General features: G+C 31.0%; 1 protein-coding gene across 1 annotated transcript; it reads left to right on the forward strand.

Moving 5' to 3' along the window:
• Positions 1-603: 603 nt before the first annotated feature.
• Positions 604-14,801, forward strand: LOC112452112 (UDP-glucuronosyltransferase 2C1-like). Its single transcript, XM_025012172.1, has 6 exons — positions 604-932; positions 4,656-4,892; positions 6,079-6,492; positions 9,709-9,931; positions 13,843-14,062; positions 14,328-14,801. The coding sequence occupies exons 1-6, from the start codon at positions 699-701 to the stop codon at positions 14,614-14,616; spliced, it is 1,617 nt and encodes a 538-aa protein (XP_024867940.1). The 5' UTR covers positions 604-698; the 3' UTR covers positions 14,617-14,801.
• Positions 14,802-15,279: the final 478 nt, after the last annotated feature.

A 15,279-nucleotide genomic window follows, 5' to 3' on the forward strand; every position in this document is an offset into this window, starting at 1 on the left:
TTTATTTTGCGAAAAAGTCGCTGCTTTACCAAAACACAACATTTAAAGCAGTAAATCGTTAATCACTAACCTACATAGGTTAGTTGACGCGCTTTAAAAGTATTTAAGTGTTTAAAGCGCGTCAACTAACCTATATACGCACTTATATATACTATATTTTCCAAACTTTTTTGTTAATAATTTTTTAACGAATAGCGAGCGATGGCTAAAACCTTCTGAAGGTCACTCGGGGTCATGACCTTGACAACATATATCAAGGTCATTAAAATCGGTGAGGTCGCCAAACTTTTTTTTGTTAATAACTTTTTAATAAAAAACGAGCGACGGCTAAAACCTTCTGAAGGTCACTCAGGAGGGTGACCTTGACAACATATGTCAAGGTCAAGGTCATCGGAGGTGCTTCCCCTAAACTGCATAATTACCCAATATTATAACAATATATCCAAAAATAATTAAAATCGAGAAAAGAACAAAACTTTTAGATTTGTTTCCTTGTAAGAAAATATCGTCATGTCAATATTATCAGTCTGTTACATACTAGTAACGATAAGCTTTTATCAGCTTGAAGCTATTAGCCTGAAGTAAGGAATAAGGAGAAGCACAATACTTAGAATGCACATTAGGAAGACATACTGTTGCTTTCGGTCTTAGGATCTGATCGAAAGATCACATAAGAGTTTTGCGCATTTGTTTCAACAATGTCAAGTTTTTTTATCTTATTGTTTTACTTTGTTTGTTGTATTTTAATTGGTTTTGTGACAGTATCGAAACCATTGTCAGTTTTACTGATACAAGCTCTCCCATCGATCAGTCATCACATCTGGACGGAGCATTTGGTTAAAGGACTGCTTCGCGAAGGCCATCATGTACACACAGTGAGCATACTCGAGACTAAGATCGAGAGTAAACTAGCGGAAAACTTGACGTACGCCGTAAGTAGATATTACAAGACTCGAAGACATTCGGAATATAAATTGATTATTACCTATTTGTAAAATAAATAGTGTGCAAGTAGAAACTTGCACATTGCTTTCTTATAATTTTTAAGTGTACAAATTTTTAAGTGTACATTATAAATTTGAACATTACTTTCTCACAATTTTCAAGTATGCAAATTATAAATTTGCACGTTGCTTAATCAACATTTTATTTCGCTCATAAAGCTTTCTCTTATGAGGAAGCCTATTTTTTATGTATAATTATTAGTAGATATTCTTAATTTGGCATCCTCACAGAGGAAGTTTTATGTACAAAATAAAATGTTAATTAAGCAACGTGCAAATTTATAATTTGCATAATTGAAAATTGTGAGAAAATAATGTTCAAATTTATAATTAGTATACTTAAAAATTATGAGGAAGTAATGTGCAAGTTTCTACTTGCACACTTTTTTATTGTGATAAGCTTTATTGCGACTAATATTTGGTATACTTTTACAAAATCACTTAAATAATTAATGTTTTTATTAAAATGATCCCTACTAATTGCGGATATTTCTTAATTTTTCCATTTCGTTCCATTTTTTTATTTATACATTAGTTTTTTATTTCTACTTTAAAATAATTTTTTAAATATATAAAAAATGATTTTATTACTAAAATTATGAAATAATAAATTAGTGGCACAAATAAAGTTCTACAATCGACACAATGTTAAATCGATGTTGACTTGAGTAGTTCAGGCTACATGGTTCATATATGGACTTGAGAATATAAGACTGAAGAATATAACAGATTTAGAATTGAATAAATTGCGACTGGTTTGGCGCAATTTTTTAATTTTATTATATTTTTAAGTCTTTTCTATCCGTATTTCATATATAATTCTTTAAGATTTGGTTGATTAGTTCTTGAGGCATCCTGTCTTTTTATTAAGAACGTTCAATGAATTTATTCGATCAAAATCTGTAAACAAAACACTGTTGCTGCTAAAGTGACGACAAGCGTCTTGAAAATTCAAAGAAGTATAAATGTGTTAAGAATTTATGAAACTTGACAAGTATTAGATAAAGTTGTAGTTATTCTTTAATTAAGTAAAACTTAAATTCTGTTCTTTTTAAATTTAACATATCTTTGAGATGATGTGATGTAATTGCTTCCGAAATTATTTTTCTAATACCAAAATTAGTGACTGCTATAAATTTGGTATTATAAGTACGGATCATGCCCCGATCATGGCTTAATTGTCTAGATCATGGGCTTAATTGTCTGGTTCGTCTCCCGATCTTGACTCAAATTATGCCCCGATCTTGGCTTAATTGTCTGGATCATGCCCAAATCTTGGCTTAATTGTCTGGATTATGTCCCGATCTTGGCTTAATTGTCTGGATCGTCCCTTGATCTTGGCTTAATTGTCCGGATCATGTCCCGATCTTGGAATAATTGTTTAGATCATGCCCCGATCTTGGCTTAAGGGGGGAATCTACTTTGATGGGTAAAAAAAATCGATATTTTTTTTTGCATAAATATATAGTATAAGGTTTCAATAATATATTCCCAAAGTATTATCGTCAAACTCGTAAAATTGACGAAACTACAGCTCTTTTTAGTAAGGCGCGCGGAGGATCGATACAGCAGACGTACGCTAATACTGGCTTCGCAGCGTTCTCGGTTCTATTATTGCGGGAACGAAAGAATCCTATATACTTGCTAGACCTACAACTATTTTATTTGACCCTATAGTGTTTATATTTATGTGTTAGAGTGTTTTTGTGTGTGTGTGTGTGTGTGTTTGTGTGTGTACCTTGGAAAGCACTAAAGAAGCTCGAACAGCCAAGAAAATGACGAAAACTGCCGAACAGGAGTTCTACGAGGAAGAGGAAGGCATTTTAGATGGACCCGGAATAGCGGATTGAGCGTTATTTAACTGTAAGTATCATGAAAACATCCAAAACTTCATTTCTTTATTCAACTGAGACTCTTTTGATCCGCCATATTAAATCCGCCATTTTGAATTTTAAAAATCTGATATCAGATTCGGATTCAGCGACCTCAAAAACCTTTATACTGAAATTTGCATGCATTTATACGTGCTTTTTTGGCTAAGAGCAAAAAAATAAACTTTAAACGCGTTTTTCTCAAAACCACTTTTTCCAACTTTGCGTACAAGATAACTCAAAAAGTAATCACTCAAATAACTTTCGCCAAGCATGATTCGATTCCTTACAAATTTCTCCAGGGATTGAACCTACGTTTACATTTTATTATTTATTTATAACATTTCTATCAACAACAGAAGATCGATTTTTTGATAAAAAAAATGTCACTTTTCTTACGATTGCTGTAATTTCTTCAATTTTTCACATTTTTATTTGCAAATAGGTTCAATCCCTGCGTAATTGATTAAGCTTTAAAGAAAATTTTTATTTTTTGCTTTCAGATTACTCAGCTCGTTGCTACACTGTACGCAGCTAACCGTTGCGCTACTAACATTGCGCTACAAAATTGTCCGTCAATATAATAAAAATTAACGTAACTGAAAAAAAAAAAAAAATTTTTTTTCTTTAAGAATGCCTTTCCATATTACAAAAAAAATTAATCCAATATCACTTATAGTTTCCTTGAAAAAAATTCCCAAAAAATCATCATTTTTCACCCGGCTAAAGTAGATTCCCCCCTTAATTGTCTGAATCATGCCCCGATCTTGACTTAATTGCTTGAATCATACCGATCTTAGATCATGATTCGATCTAGACAATTAAACCAAGAATATAATAAAACTATAAATAGCCCGATATTTCAAAATTTGCCACACATATTTCAAAAAAAATTATTGACATTTAATCGCATATAAAAATGGATTTAATCAACCAAATTTGAAAGAATTATATATGAAACAGGGGTAGAAAAAACTGAAGAATATAATAAAATTAGAAACAGATCGATATCTCAAATATTGAGAAAGTACAGCGTAAAACACACTTTTCTAAAAAATGAAAATCCCCTTAAAATCCATACCGGTCGACAGATATTAATAAAATTAGAGGAGAACATACTTTCTATGATACTTTAATTGTGTGCAAAATTTCAACCCGGTATCTAAAAAATTGTAGAAGTAGATGCGCGTACAAAAAATCAGTACACACACACACACACACACACACACACACACGCACACGCACACGCACACGCACACGCACACGCACACGCACACGCACACGCACACACACGCAAACACACACACACACACACGCGCGCGCGCGTACATATTTTCTGACATTTTTTACTAATTTGATTTCTCGACATTTTGGAACATTCTAAACCTATTTCCATCAAAATCTCAAAAAAAAAAATTTTTTCACCGTCACAAAGCTTCTTCTATGAGAAAGATATTTTTGATTGTGCGGGGGCCTTTACACTATTAACCACACAACTGTCAAAATATGCCATGCAGCCGCTCATGAAGTAAGCTCAACAAGAAAACCAATCGCGGAAAAGCAACAACAATATTTGGATAGATTCAAATATCGATGACATGTCCTTTTTAGGGTGCGTTCCACTTATCGCTCGCAACGCTCGTGGAATCATTTCATCCTTGTTGTTTGTCAAATGTTAAACAAGGACGAAATAATGCTCGCTAGCGTTGTGAGCGATAAGTGGAACCCAGCCTTCGAAGAGGATAAAAAATACTTTCCAAATTTATATGAATATTTTCAGATTTTTGAAGATGCGATGGCTCCTTCTCCTGAATACATGGATTATAGCCCTGATCAGTGGGCACATTTCAACGAATTTTATATGTCATACGCTACATATCTGTGGGGCATCATAAAATGTGACAAAATGACAAAAACCAAAGCAGCGAGAAATCTTTTAGAAATGGTCAAAACTGTCGAGTTTGACGTTATAGTGTCGGACATTACTCTACATCATTGTTTCTATGGATTGTGGGAGGTAAAGATAAGTGATGTATATGTAGTAATTTGTAATTATTCAGCACATTTTTAAATTGCAAGCGACTGAGCAACTTTGTAAGTAAAATTTTGTTTGCGTAATACTGCACAGCCTTGAAAATGTGCAATCGTTATTTAAGTCAGCGATAATAATAATTATTTACATTTATTCCTTGAAAATGGATAGATACTGAAACAAATGGTGATTCTTATTAGGCTTTTGTAATACATAAAATACGAGAAAATGTCAGAACGTGAGGAAGTCTCGTGGCACTTTCTCTGTACATATAAAGAGTAATCGAAGTTATAAAACTATATATTTTGTAATATAAATATACAGAATGAAATGAATTAAACACTATACAGTGTAGAAAAAAACAGTTATTTTTATTAGTACGTAACGAAAAAGGAATATGTAAACTTGTAAAAATAAAAATGGGCCAAGGATTAATTGCAGTTGTTTAGTGGTAGAATGTCTAGAGATCCTCCGCAAACTGTATAAGAAGCTCGGCACTTTCGCACTCTTACAAATAACAATGTTGAAAATATTATTGCAATAATATCAATTTTAAATAAAAGTAAGATACAAGGAAATATAATAGTTGCAGAATTAATCGCAACACTTTTACAAAAAACGATGGTTTTTATAAATCTCTGCTATTATTAATAAATGTTAGCTTGTACGCGCGTTGTTCGAGTGATCAATCTTCACTTATTGATTGATTTTCGTACTCAACTGAAACAATGTACTGCTGATGACTATTTAAAAAACAGATTTTTGCAGCGTAGATTACAATAGATTTCGATGCAACAGTATATTTTTGAGGTGATGATTATTATCTGAATAACTTGCAGAATAATTAAGACATTTTTTAATCGTAGCTATGTCTTCAGAGAATTTGAAATAAATTTCTGTTATATGGGTGCCCATATTTTTCAAACATATATATATTGAGTTATGCAACCAGCCAAAATAATCGTTTTTTAAAATAGTATACAGAGTTATATTTTTAATATTTATGTGTATTTGTTGTTTTTATTGTATTTTGTACAATGTGTTAATAAGAATGGTGGGTTTCTTCTGCAGAATAACCTTTGATTAATTTGATTAATTTTATTTATTACGATATAGCAGTTATTTATTTTTAGCAACTTTGCTTTTGTCACTCTGTAAGTATTCTTTACAGGTTGCTAAGGGTAAGCCACCCGTAGTGGGCCTTATTCCGTCCGGCACTGCACCTTGGATTAAGGATTATACCGGTTCAAGTTATCCGACTGTTCGACCTTATACAAGTTCGGGTATTGCAAAACCTGTAGGCCTATGGCAGAAGACGTGGAATACTGTGTATTTTATCGCCGACGATTTCATACGATACTATTATTTCTTACCTATCGTTCAACAGCTTGCTGAAGAATACGTAGGCCATGCAATCAGGCCACTACATGAAATAGAAAAAGACAGAATTAATATAGTACTAATTAATAGTCACTCTGCGTTTGAGCCTGCAATCCCATTGCCGCCGAATGCTTTGGAAATTGGAGGATTTCATGTCCAGGCCATAAAACCGATTCCTGGAGACAAAGTCGTAACGTATCCCGAGGTAAAAGTAACTGTTCTTTTTATTTGAGAAACACAATTTAACAAAAATTGCAATAAAAATATTAGCAAGCAAACTGTGCGTACCTACTATGGAAATAGAATGTTAATGAAGTTGTGATTAAAATATTTTATTCTCTCAAAACCCAAAATTTCTCAAAATCGGACTTATCATTCTTTTTCTTATATTGCATAGATATTTAAATTCTTCTATTCAGAATAATAAAGAAATAAAGAAGACCGGGGCGAAGTCGTTACTATTCTTTTTATGTCGATTTTTAACAACATAACAAATAATTTTAGTAAAATATGGTATACCGTTAAAGAGTGAACCCTTGAATACAAAATTTATACGGACATTTTTGGTCTTCGTCGCTTTGTTTAATTGGTACAAAATGAAAACGACAAACGTGCAAAAATTGAAATGTCAAAATTACCGGGGCGGAGTCGTCACTCCGGTCTCGGATTGAATTTTAAATAAAAATTCATAATTCCAATTATATGAAAAATGATAGAATACATTTTATTAATTATTTTTTAATAGAAAAATGGAAACATTAATTAAAAACACGATGGCGGAAATAACTACAAGAAAAGCGCACACACTTATGTGGCCTACGCTCGCACGTTTCTCGTCAACTCTATTCTGTCATTTCTGAGCACACGCAGCACATATTATCAAAGTCCTCGTCGGAATCCGACCACTGCTGCTTCTTTGATTTTAATTTTCGCCGGAAGCCTCCATAATACGGCTTGCTGTCGACTTTGCCCCGGACACAAGTTTCAAGTTTAATCGCGCATAAAATATTAGAAATCAATAAAAATAAAAAAACTTTACTGGATTCGTGTTCAGCATGCATTACTCTTTAGAATTACTTACTTTGAGATTCGAACACAATAATATTTAAGATATTACAAATTTTTGACGCGCAAAAAATTTTACGGTAATTGTGTACATGGAGGGGGTCATCTTGGATGACCTTGATATTTTAGTATATTGTCACCCTCCTGAGTGTGCCTTCAGAAGGTTTCAGCCCGCGCTCGTTGTTTATTCAAAAGTTATTAACAAAAAAAAATTTGAGAAATGTGGCACCTTGTTTCGCGTGGAAAGTGTATGCATGGAAGCAGTAGGTTCTGCTCCCCTGCGGTCACATGGGTTCGTGGCGTGCTTTACGAGCTCGTTTAAGTAAAGGTGATATTAAACAAGATAAGTTAGTCGATCATCGGTGTAAATATTTGTGGCGATATACAATAAAAAAAATTTAAGGGGACTCATTTTATGTATTACTAGATGACATAAAATATGTGTATTTAAGAAATTAATAGAGAATATATAATGTTTTATTACGTATGTATATAAACGAGCTCGTAAAGCACGCCACAAACTCATGTGACAACTCGTCTCGCGTGAAAATAGGCCAGTAAAATTAGGTCTGAAAACGGATTGACAAGCTAATTTTTTGAGGGTGAGTAGAAGGGTTATAGGAGATGTTTGAATTCACAAAGTTCCAACAAAATTTTTCTGTGCGTCGGCGGCTATCTTGAAAATAAGGGTAAGTTTGAATATCTCGGCTCCTATTGGTAAATTTTTTTTTAGTTTTGTAGGGAAAAATATTTGCATTTTGTTTGAAACAATTTTTAATAGCTGTCAAGGAAAAAAGTTACAACCAAAAAAGTGCCGTCAATTTGAACATTTTTATTGACAATTATATTGCCCCCTGTTGGTTTTATCAAAAAAATTTTCAAATAACGTGTGTGTAGACGATTCAGTTCTCTAGAATTTTCGTATATTCGCTTTTGCGGTGACTCAACAAATATCTTTGGCGCCCTCTATCTCTGGTATTTGTTGAGTCACCGCAAAAGCGTATATATGAAAATTGTAGAGAATTAAATCCTCTACAAGAGTTTTATTTAAACATTTTTTTGATAAAACCAATAGGGAAAAATATAATTGTCAATAAAGATGTTCAAATTAACGAAACTTTTTTTGTTGTAACTTTTTTCTTTGATAGCTATTAAACAATTTTTTAAACAAAAGTTGTAGCAAATATTTTTCCCTACAAAACAAAACAAAATCCGACCAATAAAAGCCGAGATATGTAAACTTACCCCTATTTTCAAGATGGCCGCCAACGCACAGGGAAATTTTGTTGGAACTTTGTGAATTTGGGCATCTTCTATGACCTTTTACTCATCCTCAAAAAATTGGTTTTTCAATCCGTTTTGTAGATATTCGGTGTTTTTCAAGCTAATTTTACTGACCTAAAAGTGTATGCGTGGAGGTAGTAGGTTCCGCCATCGCGCCACCCTGCGGGGGGCTACACTATTGTTAAACTAGACACATAGTGTGCCTTCAAAGTACATGCGTAGGCTTTTCAAGTCTGGAAAGTTATAAACCCATTAATGAATATGCTAATTAATGAACGTACTACTATTTTGACATATATATTAGTCATTTATGTCTTTTAATACTCAAAATATCTGTTACATTTCTCAAATTTTTTTTGTTAATAACTTTTGAATAAACAACGAGCGCTAAAACCTTCTGAAGGTCACTCAGGAGGGTGACCTTGACAACATTCTAAAATATCAAGGTCATCCAAGGTGACCCCCTCCATGTACACAATTACCCCAATTTTACTTTTGAGAGAGACCTCCGAAAACACGTTTGCCTCGATAAGAATTACAACATGGCACACAACCTCAATAAACTTTGTTGGTCACGTGGACACCATAAGCCGCGTTTACAGTATTAATGGTGAGTTCGTACAACATACAGATTTCGAGATAATTGCAATGACGACTCTGCCCCGGTGACGACTTTGCCCCAATCTCCCCTACTATAAATAGCAAGCTTTTTTTAGATTAAAAGAATTTGATTGATATTCATGATTTGAATTTATATATATAGTTCCGACCTTATGTACGTATCTTGTACAAATATTGCGCGATATATTGCTAAATTTAAGAAATCAATAATATTTTAACATATCTATAATATTTTAAAAATTCTGTAATTTATTTAATAAATTATAAAAGACAACTTATATATAAAAAAATATCGTACGAGTTTTATTAAAATAAATTTGATATTTGTTTTTTGCTTAAAATAATCTGTTTTGTAAATGTACATATCAATTACTTTTAATTGGTTATTTTGGAATTAAGATATATATTTTTGTATATTATTAAAATGTTTTTTATTTTTATTATCTCGCAGAACATGCGCGTATTTCTTGACGAAGCAAAGAACGGAGCCATCGTAATATCGTTAGGATCAAACGTAGAATGGAAAGGTGTCGGCATAGACAAGGCTAAAGCCGTTATACTGGCTCTGTCAAAATTGAAGCAACGAGTGCTTTGGAAGTTAGATATTAAATTACCATTTCAAGTACCGAAAAATATAATGATTATGAAGTGGATTCCGCAAAAAGAAGTTCTGTGTACGTATTTTTATTCTTAAAAAACATACAAAAAGTACATAAAACTCATACAAATATACTCATACAAAAATACATGAAAAACATGAAACTCGATATACATTTTTATATAATATTTATTTAATTTTATCCATTAATTTATACATTTTTTAACAAATTTTTATATTTAAGTTTGTGACTTTAGACTTTTTTTTAACAATTGAAATATTAGTCTATAATATGCAGTTTTTAGATATTATTGTGACATGTTTTCTTAAATAACTTTGAGCAAAATAAAATTTATAGTTGACAGATCAATTAAGTACTTTCATGTACTTCCAATTCAAATTATATTAAAATCGGTATTCCAGTGTTTCATGATATAAAAAATATTACAGTAGATTTATACAAACCTATACAGTGAGAGACCAAATTAGTTGCTAAAACCAAAATTTGTTTGTTGGCGAGTTTTGTTTTGTTGAATTAAATCAATAGATTTCTGCAAATGATAAGGTTGTTTAGAGAAACTAACTTCTTTTGTTGGAAGTATTTTGTTCCTTTAACAAATATTATTTAAATTCGTGTTGTCCAAAACAAAAATTATTCTTATAGTTGCAATTCGTAGTTAATTCGTAGCCCAATAAATTATTTTTCTTTGTACAATACAATTTATTTTGTTTGTTCAAACAAATAATTCGTATTTGATTGTAGCCGAATTAGATATCTTTTGTTCTTTGAACAAAATATTTGGTTTCACATACATATTCTTGCATCAAAATTATTTTGTTCTTCCAACAAAAGTATTTGTTTGCTCATATAACAACAAATAACTTATATTGTGTCAACCAAAATTTGGTTACTCCAATCAAATGGGTTTCTCAGTGTATACAATTATTTTCTTAATCAAACAGTTCTAGCATGACTTATTAGAAAAATTTCATTTTAAAGATAAATTAAAAGATTAATTTAAACACATTAGAAACTTGCACATTGCTTTCTCATCATTACAAATCGCTACCATTGCTTCTATTTTATTTTGCTTACAAAGCTCGATCCTCTATGAGAAAGCTGGTATTTTATTTGTTGCATAATTATTAGTATTTATTAGTTTGGGTTTCTCATAGAAAAAGCTTTATGAGCAAAATAAAATAAAAGCAATGGTAGCGATCTGTAATGCTGAAGTAGCAATGTGCAAGTTTCTAATTTGCACACTTTTTTAAATTTTAAATTTAATCTTTTTATAAATTAAAAAAAGTCAGCTTAGTAGCACAAGTGGGATTTTGCAATTGACGTAATGTCAAATCGATGTTGACTTTGGGAGTTCAGGCTATATGGTCCATATATGAACTTCGCATATGGACCTGTAAAATTTCCTGTAAAATTCGTAATTTATTGCATATCCTCGCAGGGTTCGCAATCTACTACCAATACTATTCTTCTTCTCTCACTTTAACCCTTTGGACCAACGGCTTAACGTCTCTTTCCGAAAGACGGAGCCCAGTTTTTTTCGCACAAGAGCCTATCTTGCACGGAGGGGCGCAGCTATCGGAAAAACATTCCATGCTTTATGGCTCTAGTGGACTCGAACCTGGTTTCTCAGATTACGAGTCTGGCGCTCTACCACTGCACACTGCCGCCCGCATATGGACCTTTGATCGCGTATAAAACTAGATATAATCAAGCAAATGTTAAAGAATTATATATAAAATAGGGGTAGAAAAGACTGAAGAATATAATAGAATTATAAATAGTTCGATATCTCAAGATTGGCGGAAGTCAGAGCAACCACGAAAATTTCTTAAAAAATTCAAAATTTTATAAAGAAAAATTTTTTTTACCGATTATCGCCAAATTCAATACCATTGCAACCTTCTTTTAATGATACTCTATAATATAAAAATACATGTCTCCAGTAGCACAATGACGTTAAATGACGTTTTAATGACGTTTCTAGACGTCTCTGTGCTACTAGGAGTATTACTTAGGTACACATGTAACTTTTTAAGCAAAAATCGGTAATTCCGGTTCTGTGAACTTGGCATACCATACCTAAAAATCTAAAAGTTTTTTTAGAGTTCTGACTTTCTTTTGAATAGTTCTAGAGTTCTAGATAAGCATTTTAAATAGTTCCGATGATTAATTACAAAAAAATCGAATTTGAAAATATGGTGCGCTAAGTTCACGCACCAAATCATGAAAATCAATTATTTCTTCGGAGTTATTCTAGTTCGCTTTACAATAGTTCTACAGTTCCGTATCAAATATATCAATAGTTCTAGCAATTACAAGAAAAAAATTGATTTCTGAAAATCCAGTGCCCAAACTGTAACACCTATCTAAGAAAGGTAACAGTTCCGATCGGATCGTATTTTTGCGACTTTTCCACGTAGTTTTGCAAGAAATTTAATCATTTTCCAGTAATGCAATTATTTTAAAAATAAAAATCATATTTAACACATAAAAAGAAATTTTTATTTAAGATAAAAAAGTTCGATATCTCAAAATTTGCGGAAATTAGAATAATCATGTAAATTTTTTTTAGATAGAAATCGGTAACCCTTTTATTATTAGCAATTTTTATTAATTCTATTATATTCTTCAGTTTTTTCTGCCCCTATTTTATATATAATTCTTTAAGATTTGGTTAATAAGTTCTTGAGTTATAGAAATTTCGGTAAATTTGGCACACATGCACATACACACATACGGACATTTTTTAAAATAACAATTTTCCGACGTTTTCATTCTGAACACATTGGCATCAAAAACTAAAAAAAAAAAACAATTTTTTCTTTGGTGTTTTTTACCCCTATTTCATATATAATTCTAAAATTTGGTTGATTAGCTCTAGCTTCATATGCGATCAAAGGTCCATATACAAAGTTTATGAAAACAAAGCTTCCTCTATGAGAAAGCAAAATTAGTTTCTTTTACATTGAATTTATTTAATTATCTATATAGTGGCGCTGAGATTATCCGGATATCCGAATATTCGAATGTCTGAACACTCTGAACAATTCGTCATAAAATATTTATGATTTGTTTTTCAAATACCCAAATATCCAAAATATCTTCTAAAATGCGAATAATCGGGAAAGCTATAAAACCGTTTTAAATGCGGGAATTGAAAATTTAAGAAAAATAGTTAATTATTTTAAACTATTCACTTTTCGGCTTATTAACTGTAATTACAAAAATAAATCAAAATTTAAATACGTTAACATAATTTGATGTCAACAGATTATTATATATACATATATTAAATGTATTATATTTTTATTGCATACTTTCACAATTTTCTGGAGTAAAATTTTACTCTAAATAGAATAATCATATTGACTCTTTACAGTAAACTCTCCTTAAAGAGATTATAGTGAAAATTTAATCCAAGGGAGTGAATCACCACTTCAACCTGGAGTGTCACTATTTACGTTGTTAAAGTAAAATTTTTAATTAAAAAATTTACAGAACATTATAAGTTAAATTAATTTCTGTTCCATTCAACATCCGGATCATCCTAATTATCCGAATAATTTTAAATATTTAGCTTATTCCTCTTTGTTATATTTTTTTTTCAAATATTGCAGATATTAAAAAAAAAATTATTTTATTTTACTAACCGCTTAACACCAATCGTTAGTGCCTGAACAATTTTATTTTCTTTCATAAGTTTTTTTACACTCAAGATTATTCTAGTTTCCAAGTTACAATAATTTTATAATTTCTTTGTATAATAAAATTTTATAATAAAAATATTATTTTTTGCTATTATCTGTAAATTATTTAAAAATAATTTACAGATAACAACATTTATTTATTGAAAAGTACATTGTATTTATTTAACTGAGATTTTTATAGATAATGAAATGCTTATATATTAATGTCAGATGATAATAGTTGAGAATTAAAATTTATTATAATATATATTTTTTTAGCTCATAAAAATGTTAAAGCAATCTGGGCGCATGGTGGTATCTTTGGCACGCAAGAAGCCATTTGGGAAGGTGTACCAATAATTGTTACACCTGTCTTTTCGGATCAAAAATCCAATGCAGCAATAATAGTAGCTAAAGGTGTTGGTATTCGTTTGGATATTAAAACTTTGTCCACGCAGTCAGTATTACACGCGATTGAAGAAATACTTTACAATAAAAGGTATCATATTTCGAGTATTTTAATACATCTATAGCAATTATTATTTTAGAAATAAATATAATTTTAGTAATACAATATAATTATATTCAATAATGTTTAAATTAGCATAGATCCATTAGTTGTATAAATTTATATAAAAATTATGTTAAAAGAATAATGTTTCAGAATTTTTATACTTTTTTGTTTTTACTTTGTCTTCTCATATACAGTTATATTTTTAGTTCAGATATAAGTTTTTATTATATCATTAAAATATTTTGTGCAGTTATACAAGAAACATGAAACGATTATCCTACGAATTCCGGGATCGGCCAATACCGCCATTAGATTTAGCTGTTTGGAGCATTGAATATACCGTCCGTCATCCAAATAGAAGTTTAGCAACGTCGCTGAGATCTCAGAGCTGGGTGGTTCAAAATCTGATTGATATCTACGTATTTCTTGTTTTTAATCTTTTAATAATATTGTTAAGTATATTCTTTGCAATAAAGTTACTCATTAATTTTTATTATAGTCGCATTGTGTCTAAATTGCGCAAGACTAAACAGTCGTAAGTTGTTGAAATATTAACAGATATTTCGTATAGTTATATGTAATGTTAAATATAATCTAAGAAGATAGAATTAATGTGTGTAAATATAGAAAACGTGTAGTATCAGCTGCACACATATTGTAATTAATATAGTGTGCTGTATTACAATAAATATATTGCTAAAATAAATAAAGATACTGGTAAACATTAAAAATATTCAAGTATATTTGGTAAATTATAATACTTTTCTGCAATAATTAAAATAAAGTGTTATTTTTTAGCAAAATTTTTATTATATATTTACACCAATAACTATTTTAACCCTTAGAGAACACACAGGGTCAATTTGACCCATACCTTGATTCTACTATATTTCAAGAATATACACGTAAATTTTTAGCCAAAAATATTAAAAATAAAAAAAATTAAAAAAAACGGGCGGCTGTGTGGTCTAGTGGTAGAGCGCCAGACTCGTAATCTGAGGAACCAGGTTCGAGTCCACTAGAGCCATGAATCATGGAAAAGTTTTTTTCCGAAAAAACCGCGCCCCTCCGTGCAAGATGCGAAAAAAACTAAGCTCCGTCTTTTGAAAGAGACGTTAAACCGTTGGTCCAAAAAAGAAAACAGTAAGGTAGTGGATGAATTGGAGGTTAGGGTTGGGTACGTCTCTTTAAAACGCCCTTTA

This window comes from Temnothorax curvispinosus, unplaced genomic scaffold, assembly GCF_003070985.1.
Source record: "Temnothorax curvispinosus isolate PA1 unplaced genomic scaffold, ASM307098v1 QBEX01002956.1, whole genome shotgun sequence".
Lineage (NCBI taxonomy): Eukaryota > Metazoa > Arthropoda > Insecta > Hymenoptera > Formicidae > Temnothorax > Temnothorax curvispinosus.